At 52.1% G+C, this 18,460-nt stretch overlaps 1 protein-coding gene and 1 long non-coding RNA gene across 11 annotated transcripts in view; one reads left to right on the top strand and one right to left on the bottom strand.

Annotated features, from left to right (window-relative positions):
- The window catches only part of MX2 (MX dynamin like GTPase 2), a 29,218-nt gene extending 11,281 nt beyond the window's left edge, over positions 1 to 17,937 (top strand). For all 10 annotated transcript variants that reach the window (XM_082721820.1, XM_082721823.1, XM_082721817.1 and 7 more), the window contains 9 exons: positions 1,503 to 1,641; positions 5,056 to 5,254; positions 8,482 to 8,560; positions 10,153 to 10,275; positions 10,583 to 10,724; positions 11,715 to 11,873; positions 12,326 to 12,402; positions 13,842 to 14,096; positions 15,348 to 17,937. In XM_082721820.1, coding sequence (XP_082577946.1) covers positions 1,503 to 1,641; positions 5,056 to 5,254; positions 8,482 to 8,560; positions 10,153 to 10,275; positions 10,583 to 10,724; positions 11,715 to 11,873; positions 12,326 to 12,402; positions 13,842 to 14,096; positions 15,348 to 15,578 — 1,404 coding nt within the window. In that variant the 3' untranslated portion in view covers positions 15,579 to 17,937. The remainder of the gene's footprint in view (positions 1 to 1,502; positions 1,642 to 5,055; positions 5,255 to 8,481; positions 8,561 to 10,152; positions 10,276 to 10,582; positions 10,725 to 11,714; positions 11,874 to 12,325; positions 12,403 to 13,841; positions 14,097 to 15,347) is intronic.
- Positions 6,718 to 10,146, bottom strand: LOC309860286. The gene is made up of 2 exons (XR_014309300.1): positions 8,914 to 10,146; positions 6,718 to 8,766 (listed from the first exon to the last, which is right to left on the bottom strand). It is a non-coding gene; the product is annotated as an uncharacterized lncRNA (long non-coding RNA).
- Positions 17,938 to 18,460: the final 523 nt, after the last annotated feature.

Genomic DNA, 18,460 nt, shown 5'->3' with positions numbered 1-18,460 from the left:
TCCTTCCACTTCTATTTATCGTCCCTGTTGAGTGTCTGTGTTCCCTCCTGGGACAAAGACCCCCGAGGGACGTCACCGGTGTGTTCATGAACCTCTGCATCCTGGAGTGGACCTCCCGCTGGGGGCGCCCGTCATGTCCATTGCATGAAAACAAGGTGAAGAAGTGTGTTTCCCGTAGTGCTTCCTACCCCGAGCCTCTCTCCCCCCCCCCAAGGGACGTCAGCAGGGCCTGAGACATTTACCGTTGTCACGGCTTGGGAAGGAGGGGCTGTTACCGGCATCCAGTGGGTAGAGACCAGAGACGCAGCAAAATTTATTCTGTAATGCACCGGCTAACAAACACCCCCCGCCCCGGCAAAGAGCTGTGCTGAACTGTCCGAGGTGCTGAGGAGGAGAGCCCCCGAGGTGGGGTGCTCGCTTACAGACCTCGGCAGAACAGGTGCTGCCCTCGGGTGTAGGGGAGGGAATAGAGACCAAGAAGACGATGACTTTTATTTTAACTTAAAGACAATTCATGTTCAATGGGACTCTATTCCATAATGTTATTCTATGACATGAGTTTATGCTATTAACTAGCTTATAGGAGTTGATTGTTAACTTTACTCAGGGAATTTTTCCCACAGTTAGGACCTCACGGAGCCTCCTGGTGTTTGTCATCTTTATTCGATGCCATCACTGAATTGCTTCTACGACGCTAGCCTGCACTTACATGACGCAAGTTTCCCATTTGTGGCTGTGCGGGATTATTTCCTTGCGCAACATAGAATAATTTCATGGGGCATCATAAGAGAAAAAAACTCTGTGTGAATTGCACCCAAATATACAGAATTGTGTTCCTAGGTGTCGACTTTCTCCACGTTGGTTTGTACTGTCTGAGGGGAAAATATTTTTGAAATTCGATACATAAGGCTTGTGCTGCCCACATCTCTCTTTTGCCTATGGATTTCTCTAAATTTGAGTGAGCTAGATTCCTTCTAAGAAGAAACTCCAGAAAAAGACATTGATATTGGGGATGAACACGTGGAGAGATATTATTGACGTCAGATACTATGGTAGAGAGCACTGAGCACCTGCCACTTCGGGCACCGTGGGGGACTCGGCATGGGTACTGAGAGCTCACAAAGGTACCCCCGGACTCCCAGGGCAAACAGGACGCACACCAAACACTGTAAGAGAAGGCAGACTGTCCGAAGCATCACAGGAGAGCCTAGGAGAAGAAGGAGAGTTCTAGTCTGGCTACAGGGACCAGAGAGTTGGCAGGAAAGAAGAAATATCAGTGGGGGGGGGGGATCTGAAGGGGTGTAGGGAATCAGCAGAGAACCCGGTAAAGGCAGATGGCACAAGTTTGTCTGGGGAAGGGGGCTGGCCGCGTCCACGCCCAGAAGAGTAAAAGCCAGGTCATGCTCTTGGAAGTTGGCTTGTCACCAACACACCTGTCTAGCTGGACTGTTGGTTAACCAAAGATAACCTCTTCCTTTGTGTGATTTTTATTTTTCCATCAGATCAAGGCACTCATCAAGAAGTACATTCAGAGGCAGGAGACAATCAACTTGGTGGTGGTCCCCTGCAACGTGGACATCGCCACGACAGAGGCGCTGAGCATGGCTCAGGAGGTGGACCCCAGAGGAGACAGGACCATAGGTAAGATGACAGAACCAAGCTTCCAGAGGACAGGGAGGAAGGGGGAGACTTCTGTATTTAGAAGTTTGCAGAACATAGCCTTATTCCCCGCAGAAGCTCCATGGTCTTAGGACACCTTCACCCACTGCTGATGGCAATCTCCACTCACAGTCAGGGTGACTGGTGTGGCCAGAGCCTGCAGGTCTTCATCCTCTTTCTTCCTGGCCTTCACTGGTATTTGCAAACCCTTCCGGATGGGGGACCAGAACTGCCTTGTCTGCTCTCCCACCGTGGCCCGAAAGGGGGAAATTGACCAGCCCATCAGCTCTGCTGTTCCACAGTTAAAGGTCTTGGAACCTGTTGGCACATGGCAAGGACCTTCATAAGGCCTCAGGGAACATTCTACCGGGCTGATGTTGGGGCATAAGAGTCTGCAGAATTGGTGTTCAAGCAGAAGTCTTTGTGAGGAGCTGGGTTCTCTTCAATATCTTCTAAAAAAAAAAAAAAAAATTCACCCTGGAAGGTGTTACAGGGAACTTGACTTGAGAGCATACACAGTCTGGGTTTGAATCCTTGTTCTAGCACTCAAAGGCTACAGAGCCTTGGGTAGTATATTTAACCTCTCCGATCTCCCTGTCTTCATCCACAAACTGGTCTCACAGTCCTACCTATGCGTTGGTGGTTGGGAGGAGTCCATGAAGAAATATCATATAGCATGGTCCGTAGCTCCAAGCATGTAGTAGTTTCTCAGCAAAGGAGAGCTGCTCTTTTTTTTATTAATAATTCCGTCACTCAACATCACTTCTTCCTCAGTCATCCCGCCTACCAGGGAGATGACCTCCTGAAACTTTGCAGGTCATTTCCTGATGAAACGCATACCTGCTGTGTAATTGCGTTTTCCCTTTCTTCCCAAATAAATGCCTGGTTTTCCAGGAAGGACAGAAATGAATCTTAGGGGCACAGACCTCCGGTATATCATTTCAGTCTGTGCTGGACCCCCCTGGTGCGCTGTTACCTATCGACTTCTGCAAACTTCGCCAACACACCGAGCCAGACAGAACACTCAGCCTTTGGGTCCCTGGTCGTCGTGGCTCCGTGCTCTTTGTCTTCTCTTGATCCTAAGTCAGGAAGGATGCCTCACTGATGGCCACACCAGGTGACATCATCTGTCTCGTAGGGTCAGCTGTCTGGATATCAGTAGGTCTATAGAAGCGGGGGCAGCCGGGAGTCAGTGGGTGAGGACAGAGTTTCAGTTCTGTAAGATGAAGCAAACCGTGGGCAGGGGTGGGAGGCAGGGGGTTCACAATGGTGAGGATAGGGACACCACTGAACTGTCCACTTTAAAGTGGCCCAAACAGTAACTTTTATGTGATGTAGATTTTACCACAATTGTTAAAAATACATGGGTTTTAGAAACAGGAGGAAGCAGCCTGTTTTCATTCGTTCATTATTCTTCTCATTAGCTGCGTGATTCGTGCACACACGAATTATACAAACTTTTCCACGATTTTTTAAAAAGAGAACCGAATGCCTGTCTATATAGTACTTGGGACGGGCGAAAATAGAACAAGGTTGATAACGCCAGCCTGTCCCCCTAACCCGCCCACTGTTCCACGCATGGTGCCCACTTGGCCAAACCCAGCGGGACTCCTGTCGCCACCATGGCACGGAGATGGCATCTGGAAAGTCGCCAACGCCCTCCGTGCTGACACGCTTGCAGTCCCTTCTCTGTCCCCGTCTCCTCCCCCTCAGACCCAGTCCGATGACTGACCACTCCCTCCTTCTCGAAATCTCTCCTTCCTTTGCTGGAACACGGCCCTCTGGCTTCCAGGTCAGCCTCCTTCAGTGGCCACTGGAGGTCACATTCTTAGTCTTGCCTGGTTGTTCCTTCCCTTCTCTGACCTCTGAATGTCGGAAACCCAAAACGTGGTTCTGAGGTCTCCCCTCTATCAACACGTGCTCGTTAGGCAAGCTGACCATGGCTTTGAGTCTCTCTCTGTGCCGGCGACTCCCAGATCTAAATTTGTAACGCTTCCCTTTCCCTGGACTTGACACCTCCACTTGGACGTCCATTGAATGTCTCCAGGGGAACGTGACCAAAAGACAGCTCCCGACACCCCAGCCCTCCAGCTCTGCTCCCTCCCACGGCTTCTTCCCACGCACAGCGCCGCACCTGCCGGCCAAGTTCTAGAGCCAGACCTGAGAGTCACACATGACACCTCCTTCCCCGGCTTCCATGTCTGATTCATCTACAGTCCTGATGACTCTGTCTCCAAAACTAAACCAGGTCTGTCCACTCCTCTCCATCTCTTGCTCACCACTAGACCAGACCCCCATCGTCTCCTGCCCAGATGACTCAACCATCCCCTGACTGGGTCTCCAGACACTCGCCTTGACCCCTACACCCCCCACTGGCCTTTAAGCATGTAAATAAAGTCAGACCCCTCTTCAGCTTTTTCTTTATTGCTTGTATATTTCTAGACTAATCTGGCTTTTACCCACTAGGGGGTGAGGGGATAGTCACAAAATCAGGGACCTGGCAGTCCTGTTCTCGACCCCTTTCTCAATACCTAAAGCAGAGTGCTTAATAGGCATCCTTAAATTCAGTATAAATATGTCATGTACTCAGGAAAGGGTTAATTGAAAAATAAGAAATGCTGATGACCGTGCCTTCTCTATGGCCCAGTAGTTGGGACACAAGACGATCTTCACGAACTAAGGCTGTCGAAGGAGGCGTGAGTGTTTCCTACTTGAGTTCCCGGCTTCAAACAGAGGCCCTGGGTGAGAAGATCGTCTCTCCCCCACAATGGGGCGTTCTCATCGCAAACCTCCCTCGTTCTTATCTTCCTGCTTTCTCGGACTCCAGCTCCGCGTTCTAGGCTTTCCTGAGTGACCGCTGGCTCCCAGGAGGGGCCTTCACAGTGCTGCCGCCTCTCCCGGTGGAGGGTCCGCTCCTTTCCCGGTGGAAGGTGCCGGCGCAGGTTCAGAGACCTGTCGGCTCCCTTGGGGACCCGGGGGCGCTGTGCACACACAAACCTCTTAGTGAGTGTGGAGGCACGCTCTTGAGGACCACCCTTGGTAATGGGAAGGTCAAACAGAGAGAAATCCCACAAGTCAGATGCCGGAGAATTTTTAGGAAATAAGAAGACAGATGCCCAGATGTCACCCCAGATTAAAAACAAGGACAAAGAGTGGAAGGTGACGTTAGGTATCCCCCTGTGACAGACCAAAAACAAAGTGGCTATTTGAGCAAGTGAAGATGCAGGTAAGAGGCGTGGCGAGGGACTGCGTGAGTGGGGTTTCAGGCCCTGCACGGTCAGAGCTCCAGAAGGCGTCCCGGGTCCAGGCCAAGGCAGCTCCCAGAGCCCGGCGGCAGCCAAGTTCACGGGAGGAGAAAACTGACCCCTTCCGCCGTCTTTGCCTCCCCTCCCCCAGGAATCCTGACCAAACCGGATCTCGTGGACAAGGGTGCGGAACCCATGGTCATGAAAGTGGCTCAGAACCTCACGTACCATCTGCAGAAGGGCTACTTGATGGTGCGGTGCCGGGGCCAGGAGGAGATCACCAACAGGCTGAGCCTGGCCGAGGCAACCAGGAAGGAAACGATGTTCTTCCAGAAACACCCGCACTTCAGGTCAGCTCCCCAGGATCGTCCCAGGACGGCCCTCTGGGAGGGTCGGCTCCGCCTTCCAGGCCAGACGGGGGCCGGCGACCCATCAACGCGGTCAGTGTGTTCACCCCGGGTCTGGGGCGGGGCCCCAGGATCTGTGTTTCCATCACGTTCCTGGGGGCGGCCAGCGTTACCGGTGCAGGGACCGCGCTGTGAACGCCAGGACTCAGGTCCGTGGGGAAGGGAAGTCTTGGACCTGCTTTGTCATCGTGTGTCCGAGCGGAAACCCTTGGGTGCGCGTGGGCAGGGACTCACCTGCTGCGAGAGAAATGCGCAGAGCAGCACTTGAAAAATGGTCTTGTGGCACCAGCTACGGAGCCTCGCCGTGCCCTTAAAATCGGTTGTTCACAGATTGAACACACGCGCATTTGTAAAACCCTGACAACCGTGCCCGTTGCTGCTGCTTAGTGAGCACCATGTGAATGTTTAACTTAACTGTATTGTGGTAAGAACCTAACATGAGATTAACCCTCTGAGCAAATGTCCAGCACACAACACCGTCTTGTTAACTATGGGCACGAGGCTGACCAGCCACCTCCAGAACCTTCTCATCTTGCGTCACTGGAACGTTGTCCCTGGTGATTAGCGAGTCCCGATTTCCCATCCCCCTGCACCTGGCGACCACCACGCCACTCTCTGGTTCTGTGAGTTCAGCCGGTGTAGACAGATCACGCAGGCAGCATCAACGGTTTTTGCCCTTCTGGAACCGGCTTGTTTCGATCAGCGTGACGTCCTCAACATTCCTCTGTAGGGGAACGGGTGTCAGAACGCCTTTTTTTTTTTTTTTTTTTTTTAAGATTTTATTTATGTATTTGACAGAGATCACAAGCAGGCAGAGAGGCAGGCAGGGAGAGAGGAGGAAGCAGGCTCCCCGCTGAGCGAGAGCCCGATGCTGGGCTTGATCCCAGGACGGCTTGATCCCAGGACCCTGAGACCATGACCCGAGCCAAAGGCAGAGGGTTAACCCCCTGAGCCCCCCAGGCGCCCCAGGCTGCCCTTCTCTTTAAAAGCCGAACCATATTCCTTTGTGCACCTTGTCTTCATCCGTTCGTCTAGCCGTGGACACTAGCTCGTTCCCACGTCTGTCGAACGAGCCACAGCGCGCGTGGGAACGCTAACGTCTCTTTCCGGACTTCAGTTCTTGTGCTAAATGCCCAGAACTGCGATTGCTGGACCGTACGGCAGTTTCATATTACAATGTCTTCCCGCCAGCAGTGCACGAGGGCTCACGCGCCTCCACCTCCTTGCCGACACTCGTGGGGTCTGGGGTGTGCAGTGCTGTGTCATTGTGCTTCTGATTTGTGTTCCCCAGATGCCGGTGGCTACGAGCTTTTTCTCACGTACCTGTTTGCCCTTGGTGTGTCTTCTCAGAAGAAATCTCTGTTTGAGAACTGGGCCTGTTTTTAAGTGGGTGGGGTTTTGGTTTGTTTGTTTGTTTTTTAAGATTTTATTTATTTATTTGACAGACAGAGATCACAAGTGGGCAGAGAGAGAGAGAGAGGGAGAAGCAGGCTCCCCACTGAGCAGACAGCCTGATGCGGGGCTCGATCCCAGGACCGTGAGATCATGACCTGAGCCCAAGGCAGAGGCTTTAACCCACTGAGCCCCACAGGTGCCCGGCTTTGTGGGTTTTATTGCTGTCATCATCGTTGACTTGTGGGAGTTCCTTGTATGTTTTGGAAACTGGACCCTTATCAGCTACGTGGCTCACACCTACTTTCCCCACTCCGCAGGCTGCTTTTCCCTTCGCTGGTTGTTTCCATTGCTCTGGAGAAGCTTTGGAGTTGATGTAACCCTATTCGTTTTTGCTGTGGTCGCCTGTGTTTTTGGTGTCATAGCCATAAAATCATTTCCAAGACCAGTATCACAAAGATTTCCTCCTGATGGTTTCTTCCAGGAGTTTATTTTTTTTCCCCAAGATTTTATTTATTTATTTATTTGAGAGACAGAGAGGGAGAGCATGAGAGGGGCGAGAAGCAGAGGGAGAGGGACAAGCGGACTCCCCGCCGAGACGGGGCTGGATCCCACGACCCTGAGATCACGACCTGAGCGGAAACCAAGAGTTTGACGCTCAACCGACGGAGCCACCCAGGCACCCCTTACATTCAAGCCTTTAATCAGACTTTTGTGTAGCAGTGTAAGAGAGGGATGGCTCCAAGTGCACTATTTTTGCACACGGCCGTGGTTCCCCATCATCTTTCGGGGAAGAGACTGCCCCCGTTACATATCCTGGGCCCTCCATCAGAGACCAGCTAATTGCATGTGCATGGGCTTATTTCCCGGCTCACTGTTCCGTTCTGCTGGTCTGTGTGTCTGTCTTTATGCGAGCACCATATTGTGTCAATTACCGTAGCTCCGTACTGCATATTTGAAATCGGGAAGTAGAGCGCCCGCCAGCTTTTTTCTTCTTTATCAAGACTGATTTCACTATTCGGAAATAATTGTTACAAGAAATAAGACACTAGTGTGGGCGAGTCGCTTATCCTCTAGGAAGTTAAGTTTTTTGGTTGTCCTGTAGCTAAGAAGATGACTTACCTGCTGAGTTTGTTGAGATGATAAAAAGAGAAAATAAAGGTAACCTTTTGAGCACCCAGCTTGCTCGAGTTTGGGCTCACCCCATAATTAGGAACTGTCTTTCGAATGCACTGCTTGGCTTTCTTGATGGCCTGTGTCACCCTAGGGAGCTGACACTTAAAGCCCAGAATAGGAAAATGATTATATATGTTATCAACCTTAGAAATAGAAGAGTGAGTTCTTTTTTCCAGCAAAAGTGAATTTATTTTGGAATAACTGAATTGCGATTTGGGACATTGGAGCCAAAGGCAAGCTCAACAAACAAAGGAGAGGAATGTTATCTTACGGAGAAGAGGGAGGGCTTGGATTGTCTGGAACTCAGTCCACTGGAGGAAGGCTAGCGTCCAGGGTGCTGACGGTTTTTTCGTTGGCTGAGTCGCAAGGGTGGTGGGTTGCTTGTGGGAGAGTCAGCTCACATCCTTTCCAGCTGGGGTTCACAGCCGATGTTTCTCTCCCAATGAGGAGTCTTCTGCTAGGTCTGGTCCGGACACCCTGGGTCGTGGTGTGGCACAGGAGCTCCCCCTTCTGGCCTCCCGGCTCCATTGCAGCGAGGTGTCCCCGACCATACGGATAACCAGGGCGCTTCCTGAATGCCCGTGTGTTCTGTCTTGTCTCAGAGCTCTCCTGCAGGAAGGAAAGGCTACGGTGCCCTGTCTGGCGGAAAGACTGACCAAGGAGCTCATCTTGCACATCAATGTGAGTCAACGGGGTTGGGTTGCCTCTTGTAGAAATTACAGCCTACCCAAGTCCCTTGGTCGTGCGACGGCTCAGGGCCCGCACCAGCCGATCGGCAAGTGCATTCTGAAAACCAAATCGCTCATGGTCAGAGGTTCCCAACAGAACTTCCAAAACCTGGAGGCAACAGCTGCGGGCTGTTGAGGCAAATTGTCGAATCCGTCCATCTGGGGAAGCAACAAGAGGAGGAGGAAACGGGTCAGCCAGTTGAGAAGGGTAAAAGGAACCGGCACTGACGTAGCAAATACATCCTTTTGCAAGAGGCTAACACTTCGTCAACCTCGAAAATGAAACAGTCAGTGATTTTTACCAACCTGTCAGACAAAAGCAATGAATTCTTCCGAGCCAGGAAACATTGGTTGGAAGGGGCCAGAGCTTCTCAAGCTGCGTGCACAAGTCACCCGGAATCTGATTTCAACTCAGATTCCTGGGTCCCCATCCAAGTTTCTGAGTCGGTAGATCTAGGGGGTGGGGCACAATGAATCTGGCCTTCTAACTTCCCGGGTGGTCAGGGAACATACACAGAGGAGCCCTGCTAGTCCAGAAACTGCCCGCAAGCCCCCACACACCCTCCTTCCAGGCCGCAGCGATCCCCAGAGGTGGAGGGCGCAGAACGGCGCCCGGCCCCCAGACAGCCCTCCTGGCGCCTCTCCAGGCCCTTCCTTCTCCCCCTCCTTCCTTCTCATCGGCATCGCTGACTGGCTAGGGCTCCTCCCAGCCCGACACTGATATCCAAGACGTCTCCTCTACCGTAGCCCCGTTTATCCGCTTATAACACCCAAATGAATCACCAGCAGAACATTTTACTAAAGAAAACTTACATTATACGCAAGTGTACTTGTTCCCTAAAACTTTTTCTTAAAGATTGTATTTATTAATTTGGAGAGAGACAGAGCACGCAGGGGGAGGGGCAGAGGGCGAGGGAGAGAGAGAATCCCAAGCAGACTCCCCGCTGAGCACAGAGCCCAGCCTGGGACTCGATCTCGTGACTTGAACCAAAACCAAGAGTTGGATGCCTTTTTTTTTTTTTTAAGATTTCATTTATTTATTTGACAGAGAGAGATGACAAGCAGGCAGAGAGGCAGACATAGAGAGAGAGGGAAGCAGGCTTCCTGCTGAACAGAGAGCCCAATGCAGGGCTTGATCCCAGGACCCTGAGACCATGACCTGAGCCAAAGGCAGAGGCTTAACCCCCTGAGACACCCAGGTGCCCCAAGAGTTGGATGCTTAATTGCCTGGGCCACCCGGGCACGCTTACTTATTCTCTAAATACAGAGCACCACCCAAGCCCAACCTGGCCGTGCCCCGATTCCTCCCTAGTCCAACGACCTCAACAAAACGGCAAATTCCTGCACGCCACGGTTCAGGCCGTAGGCGCACTCATTGCCCGCACAGCCATGCCTGGGTCCTCGACGGGTGTCCGTGTTCACAAGCTTCACACAGTGACAGGAATTCCAGATCCCCCTCAAGAGCTTTCACAGGGGACTGTGTGTCTAAGAAACCTGTCGGCCAGTGTCACCAGCGGTGGGATTCATTGCCGGCTCTTTGTTCAGAAATCACTCCCGCTGCTAGAGGAGCAAATACGGGAGAGCCACCAGAGGGCCACCGAGGAGCTGCACCAGTGCGGAGACGACACCCCCAGCAACGAGACCGACAGGATGTTCTTCCTGATCGACGTGAGCATGACCCGGGCTCCACGGGACACTCGGCACAGAACCGGGCCACCGTGTCACCAGACCCCCGGAGAGAGCCACACGCTCCCCGGTGGCCCGTCCCCCGATAGTGGCCTCCCATACGTCCCTGCCTGTGGCCTGCTGGGAGCCCTGTTTTGTCAGGGAGCTGCTCACCTTTCCCCCCACCCCGGGGTCTAGGGAGGTCCGGTGGCTGCCCGGCTCCCCCCACCACCACCACCTGCTGCCCCAGGGAAGCCCCCGGTTCTTTAGTGGCATTACAGCACAGCCTGATGACTTTGTCTCATTTTAGAAAATCAAGATGTTTAATCAGGACATTGAGAAGCTAACAGAGGGAGAAGAAGTCGTCAAGGAGAAAGAGACCCGCTTATTTAACAAAATCCGGGAGGAGTTTGAGAACTGGGTGCTCGTGCTCACAGCCAATACCCAAAAAGGTAAGTCCTGGGACAAAGCTCTCCCTAAACACGGGACCAGAGGCTGCTTGTGGCTCAGAGGAAGCGCGCAAACAGCCGAACACGCCACACGAGACACCAGGGGCTCCTCGGCCCTCCGTGGGCGCACTGCCCCCACCGGACACAACTCCAGCACCGCCAACCTTCTTGCTTCTTTGCTTTGAGACTAGACAGTTCTGCTCACCTCCTGAGCCTTCCTCTCCTCGCCCCTAATGCAGAGGTCAGTGGTTTGATAAGAACCACTTGCTCTGCTTGGGGAAGTTCCGACGTCCCTTCTGCTAGAGCCCAGATGCCTGCAGGGTGTGTGTGTGTGTGTGTGTGTGTGTGTGTGTGCGCGCGCACGTGCACGCGTGTGTGTGCGTCTGGCACTTGGAAAAAAATACCACTGTTCACGTCCTTGGTGGGATTCCTCCAACTGTCGTCTGGACGTGTTCTTGGGAGATCTGTGAATCCTATAATAATATTTAAGTTTCTGTTTTCATGGTACGAATCTGGTACCTTCTACCAGTTACGAACACTAAACTCGTCTCTCAGGCTGAGGACTCTCAACTAAAACACGTTTCCATACGATAACAATTTTGTTTCTTAAAAGCCAGTTTTCCTTCAGCTGGTATTATCAGACCATAATTATTTTTTTCATTATAAAAAAACTCCATTTAGGAATATTGCCTTAGGACGGAGTGGGTAAGCAAGACTCCAAGAAAAAGATGTTTCTATTTTTTTTTTTTAAGATTTTATTATTTTATTTATTTGTCAGGGAGAGGGGGAGAGAGAGCCAGCGAGCACAGGCAGACAGAGAGGCAGCAGAGGCAGAGGGGGAAGCAGGCTCCCGGACCAGCAAGGAGCCCGATGTGGGAGTCGATCCCAGGACCCTGGGATCATGGCCTGAGCTGAAGGCAGCCGCTTAATCAACTGAGCCACCCAGGTGTCCTTGTTTCTATTTTTTAAATGGTGGTTTGTTTGATCCTGCAGTTAAAAATATTATTCACGAAAAAGTCTCAATATACGAGAAGCAGTATCGCGGCAAGGAGCTTCTCGGCTTTGTCAACTACAAGACGTTCCAGACCATAGTGCACCAGTACCTAGAACAGCTGGTCGACCCCGCGCTCGCCCTGCTCCAGAAGGCTGTTGGTGAGGAGCTCTCCTGAGTGCCCTTCGCACGGTCCGCCCAGCCCTGTGCCGTCTGGAACGCTCAGTGCCCCGGAGGGAGGGGTCGGGGTGCAACTATCAAACCCAGCGGCAAGACCTTCCTTGACCACTTAGCGGGGAAGACGAGAGTCGGGGGAGCGTTCTCTGGTCACCCCCTACCCCCTCCACGCAGCCACGTGGGGTATGGTCGGATGCTGGTCCTGGAGAGAACACACTCCATCCGAGCACGGGAAATGGACAGGACCTGGGCAGGGCGGTGGCGGTTTTGTGTCTCCGTGGGACAACGTACGGTCCCTCCTCCTCTCGTGGTTTGTAGGTCTGGGGAGCACAAGGTTGGAACGGGGCCCCTGTAGCGTGATTTCTCCTTCCCTGCGTCTCTAACCCGTGTTACTCCCGCTTGCAATTTATGGCTGCCTTGTTCTTTCTCGGGTCAGAAATCATCCGGCAAACGTTCTCCGACACAGCCAAGAAGCATTTTAGTGGATTTTCCAACCTTAATCAAAGAGCCCAGGTAAGCACCCACAGTCTACGAGCGAGTCACCTGTACTGGCTCTTTTGTCGGGGTCTGACCTTTGAAAGAAGCAGGATATTTACTGTCGTAAATGTCGCTGGCGGCGGGGAGTCTGCACTCGCTGGGAGGGACAGAACAAAGCGTCCGGCCGAGTTCCCGTGTCTGCGGGAGACGAGCGCAGGCCGCAGGCTCGGGGCTGGTGCTCTGAACATACCCGGTGACTGACCGCTTCTTTGAACCTCATTCCACTACAAAGGACAGGATCGTCCATTAATCCTACTCCAAAATCTTTCTAAGTTGGACTTAAAAATATTGTCGCAGCTGTGTGGGTTTCTACGGAAACAGCTCTGACGCCCCTCTCAGGGACGGGAAGCAGGGGTGCTCCAGCTCCCCACCCCCACCCCCGGGCTCTAGATGAAAACCTTCTTGTGCTCAGGGCTGAGCCAGTGGGACTGAATCTCATTCCGCAGCTCAAGTGAGCAGGAAAGAGAATTTTTGCACCATTTTCCCGTAGCAGCTGGATGTCTGCTTTCACACCATTGGCCAGCTGGGGAAAGCGCTGTCTGACTTCAGACCTCTCCAGCTCTCCCAGGGGCTGTGTCTGAGGCCTTGGGTGCCTCCCCAGGGGATGGGGGGCAGGCCTGGTCCTGGGCCGCCATTTCTCCAGGACAGCAGCTTGTCCTTCCGAGGTCTCAGCGGTTGGCCCCCTGCCCCCACCCCATGCTCCTGACCCCAAGAAGGGGCTCTTCTGCACCAGGTCACCCTTCCCTTCCTGGAATACCTCTGACGGCTGATGCGACGCAGGAGTCGCAGGATTCCTGGAAAACACAGATGTCCAGGCGGTACCTCGATGTGTTCATTTGTGCAGATTCATTCTCAAAGGCGTGGATTCAAGCCAGTTAGAGAGACCAGAGGGATGGAGGTAGAATTACAGAGTACACACCATCGAGGAGGCAGGCAGATGGTCACGTGGGAGCGAAGGGAGGTCAGGGCAGAGGGGAGCACCGGCGCGGAGCGGCGGGTGGGACCCTGCAAGGGCAGAGAGACAGGATGTAAGAGGACATCGTGGCGCGGGGCAGGGAGCCTCCCTAGAGTCGCATGTAAAATCGCAGGCCTCTGACCTAAAATTATGTTTAATACCATCTCAACAGAATAATACTTGATACGATGTTTAAATCAACCAAGGGGTGGGGTGCCTGGGGGGCTCAGTGGGTTAAGGCCTCTCCCTTTGACTCGGGTCCTGATCTCAGGGTCCTGGGATCGAGCCCCCCATCATGCTCTCTGCTCCGCATGGAGCCTGCTTCCCCCTCTCTCTCTGCCTGCCTCTCTGCCTGCTTGTGATCTCTGTCTGTCAAATAAATAAATAAAATCTTTAAGAAAAAGAAAAAAAAACAACCAAGGGGAGCCAAGAAGTCATGTGCTTTCTCTTCTCCAACCAGAACAAGATTGAAGACTTAAAAACGAGACAAGCAGAAATAGCGGAAAATCTGATCCGGCTTCAGTTCCGAATGGAGCAGCTGGTGTACTGCCAAGACGAGATTTACAGCGTGGTTCTGAACCAAGTCCGGCAAGAGGTTTTCAACCCAATGGGAAAGCCCATGCAGAATCATGAGATGAAAATGTCTTTCTCAAAAGATACGTCTTCGATGTCGTCCATCACTGAAATTGGGGTGCACCTGAATGCATATTTCTGGGTGAGCATGTGGGCTGGGGCAGGGATCTTTGCCCCGCAGACCCCGGGCATTCTGATTGAAGCTGCTTCGCAGGGTGGGGGCCCCTGCCGGGTATGCAGCCCCTTCCGCAGGGATAACTGTCCACGTATTATCTCATTTATAGTCAAAACCCTGGTGTTATCAAATAGTTGCAACCCTATCTAGGGACTTTCCACTAATTCGGGAATTGGGGAATCAGGTTTGTAATGGGACACGGCACGCACTCAAAACGCATTCCAAGGGCAAAGTTCTTTCTATTTTATGCGATGCATGAATCCCCAAATTGCTAGCATCAGAATACAGCGAGATACGATCAGCACTAACTTTTCTAGTCAGCATGTAGCTCTCCCTGATGTTCAGAAGGCACTCGGGTCTCCAATGGCCTCAGACTCACCAGCAGCACAAAACTGGAATGAAAATTCCTTCACTTAGATTCTGTGACCCGAGTACCCCCGGAGTTTCCAGACCTCCGTCCATGGACAGAAATGTGCAGTGCATAGAAAGGAAGAAAGCTCTTAACCTGCAAAGGAGCCCAACTCCTAAAGCCCTTTCTTTCTTTATCTTTAAGATTTATTTGTTTTAGAGAGAAAGAGCAAATTCCGGGGGAGGAGAAGGAGCGGGGGGAAGGGAGAGAGAAGCAGACTCCGCACTGAGCAGGGAACCTGATGCGGGGCTCGGTCTCATGACCCTGAGATCATGACTGGAGCTGAAATCAATAGTCAGACCCTACCTGACTGAGCCACCCACGTGCCACCCTTCCTGAAGCCTTTTCTGAATCAGCGTAGAAAGGAGTTACGCAGATGTGAAGTCCAGCTGCCCGCAAACTTGTTCCTACCCATGCAGACAGGGACTGAGGTGGCCGCTAACACAGGTCTCTGTCTGCTCCCACAGGGGACCGGGGGATCGCAGGGCCTGGAGGTCTCTCTGGGGAGGTGGAGTCAGGATGAGGCTGGAGGAGGAAAGAGGCAGAGCTCCCAGGAAGGCGGGCATGTCCAGAAGTGTGCTCCAGGTTCCCGCTAGCCTGCCAGTGGGTTCTTAGTACTGTGGGAGCACCTGCCTGGTCGTGGAACTCAGGCAGCCCATCTAGAACCTTCCCAGGTCTCAAAGCTGATCATGGCAATGGGGTGCCCCCGGACCTATCGAGGCAATCACCCACAGGTCCAAGAACCCCAAGGCTTTGCTGCCACCACAGGCGGAGACCCTCCCGCTCACCGTCTTTATCCCTTCTTCTAGGAAACCAGCAAACGTCTGGCCAACCAGATCCCATTCATAATTCAGTATTTCATACTCCAGGAGAACGGCAGTTGCCTCCAGAAAGCCATGATGCAGGTCCTACAGGAGAGGGAGAACTACTCCTGGCTGCTTCAAGAGCAGAGCGACATCGCTGCCAAGAGGAGGTTCCTTAAGGATAAAATTTACCGGCTGTCTCAGGCGCAGCGCACGCTCTATAATTTCTACGGTTAAAGGGGGCGCGTCTGTGGAGGGGCACGATGCTTCCGGATTTTCTCTTCTGTGCATTCACCTTAAGGAGCGGCGAGAGGTGGCCTCTTACTTGGAACCAAGCTTTTCTGCTGCCCCCTGTGTCCGCCTTCTCTGTACTGCGCTTGCGCTCAGCCCAGAGTTTGTATCTAAAGTTCGCACTCACTCGGGGCTGTCACCTCCGCCAGGAGGTCCTCTCTGATCTCCCCAAAGAGGTGGCTCTCCAGTCCTTGAGCCCCACAGCCCCTGGTCACAGCGTTGTCAACTATTGCTCTCTTTCTTTGTTAGGTTGTAGAGCCCCAGAGGGGGGAGGTCAGGATCCTATTCTTCCGTATTTCCAGAATCTTGAATGGCACCGGCTACACGCTAGTCCCTTAATACACGATCTGTCACTGAACACGTCAATGAGGACGCCTCCCGGGTGCTATGGCTTTAATCAAGACTTGGATGGTTTCAGAAGGTGTCCCTTGGCTGGCCGCTCTCAGAGCAATTCAGCCATGCCACCTGCTTCCCGGGGTTGACTGTAGCCGTGTTTCCAGCCCCCCAAGGGAAAGGAGCTCGAATGATACCAATTCTAATGTGGTTTCCTGGCTCCAGGGAGCCCCCGTGTGAAGTCTTAAAGAGAAGGTTAGTAAGGAGAAACACTTTTTAAAGAGTGTATTTGTTTATTTGACACAGAGAGAGAGAAAGAGAAAGCACAAGCAGCATGGGCAGGAGAGGGAGACACAGACTCCCCACTGAGCCAGGAGCCCAGTGCGGGGCTCGATCCCAGGATGCTGGGATCATAACCTGAGCCAAAGGCAGACACTTAACTGACTGAGCCACCTGGCGCCTCAGAAAATATATATATATATATATATATATATTTTTTTTTTTTAATGCAGAGATTTATACCAGTGGTCATCTCTAGGTTGGAGGATTGTGGCTAATTTTATTTTGTCCGTCATGCTAGGCAATACCTACTTCAGAGGAATTTTAGGAGGGTCAAGGGTAACCATTTCTGCAAAACACCTGTCCCAAAGCAGGTGTTCAAAAATGCCAGCAATTCCTCCCTCCCCATCCGACCCCTCTTCCTTCCTTCCTTCCTCTCTAGGTCCGTAGAGCACCCCTCAGCTTCTGAAACCCCTGCAACCCACTCTATCTCCCTGTCCTTTGATACCCTGCGAGGCAGCTGCTCTAAGGTGGTAGAGGAGCCCGACCTCATTGTTTTGCACACACACGCCCCGTGGTCCCAGCACCCTTGGTGGAAGGGACCATCCTTCTTCCCCCACTGGTCTTAGCACCCTAGTCAAACATCATCCGGCTGTACGCGGAAGTGTTTATTTCTGGGCTTTCTGTTCAAGTCCGCTGGTCTGTGTCTGACTTTAGGCCAATACCACCGTGTTTTGGTAACAGTAGCTTTGCAGTCAGTTTAGAAATCAGGAAGCGGGGGTCCTTAACTTCCTCTTTCTTTCTCAGGATGGTTTTGCCCACTTCGAGGTAGCTTGAGATTGTACATGAATCGTGAATCTTGGGGTGGTCTTTTCCTCTCTCTACCAAAAATGTCATTGGGATATTGACAGGGACGGTGCTGACTCTGGAGGTCACTTTGGGGGATATCTGCATCTTAACGATATGAAATCTTGCAATCCATGAACACGGGATGTCTTTCCATTTATTTATGTCTTCTTTAACGTCTTTGAGCAATGCTATTATCATTGTCAGCGTATGGGTCTTTCATTTCCGTGATTAGGTTAATCCCCGAATTGTTTATTCTTTTTGATGCTGTTGTAAGCGGAACTGGTTTTCTTCATTTCTTTTCCAGACCACTCATTGTTAGGGTTACAGAAACGCAACGGACTTTCACTCTTCAGTTCATATCTTGGTACTCTCCAGTTTGTGCACTAGTCCTAACAGCTTTTTGGGTTTTTTTGGGGGGGGGGGGTTTGCAGAATATTTGTAGTTTTGCACTTGTAAAGTCATTAAATCTTTGAACCCTCTGTGAACAGAGATCACCGTACTTCTTCCTTTCCAGTCTGGATGTCTTTCATTTTGTCATCTTGCGGGATTCGTCCTCGGACACCATCTTGAAGTGGCAAAGGTAGAGCGTCCCTAGTTTTAAAGAACCTTTGCGCTATTGAAGCTAACCATTATGGAAAGAGCATAGGAAAGAGAAAATATTGATCTTTGTTCTGGCAACCTTTACTTTTCTTTTTTCTTTTGTAATTTGGATTTCCCCCCTCATTTTATGAGTTGGGTCACGTAGCAGCTCTGAGAAGACCCACGGCTCCTGTTCCCTTGTTTATGTCCTTCTTACCTTTAAATTGTAAACGCCGTTGTGAAAGTAAAGTCTGAGAAAAAGCAAGTCTGATCATTAATATTTGTTCCATTAATTGCATGTTCAAAGCTTCCCCATTTCACACATATGTGCACACGCCTGCACACGTGCACGCACACAGAGCCTTGGCCGAAGCCGCTCATTTGCCACCTTGGGACTGACCCCAAGCCCAGGTGTGAGCACGCAGGGAATGCGCCCAGGCTTGGTGTCGCCGGGTCCTGGAGCTGCCGCGGCAAAGTACCGCGAGCTGTATGGCTTCCACGGGTGAAGTCTGTTCTCGCACACTCTGGAGGCTGGATGTCTGATGTCAAGGCACAGGCAGGGTTGGAGCCTTCTGGGGAGGAGGGAGAAGGTGTCCAGCCTGCCCCCCAGCTGCAGCTGTCCTGGGCAGTCTGAGCCTGGCAGCTGCGTCTCCCAGTCCCTGCCCTGTCCTTGCGGGTCTTCAACGGCCTTCTCTGTGTCTCTCAGGCCCAGGTCAGTCTCCTTTCTCATCTAGAGAACCCAGTCATCAGGCTGAATCAGGATGACCTCATCTTGGGATCCATAACTT

This window comes from Mustela nivalis (genome assembly GCF_964662115.1).
Source record: "Mustela nivalis genome assembly, chromosome: 1".
In the NCBI taxonomy this organism is placed as follows: domain Eukaryota; kingdom Metazoa; phylum Chordata; class Mammalia; order Carnivora; family Mustelidae; genus Mustela; species Mustela nivalis.
Note: the sequence above shows the minus strand (reverse complement) of the source record. Positions and strands in the feature narration are given on the sequence as shown.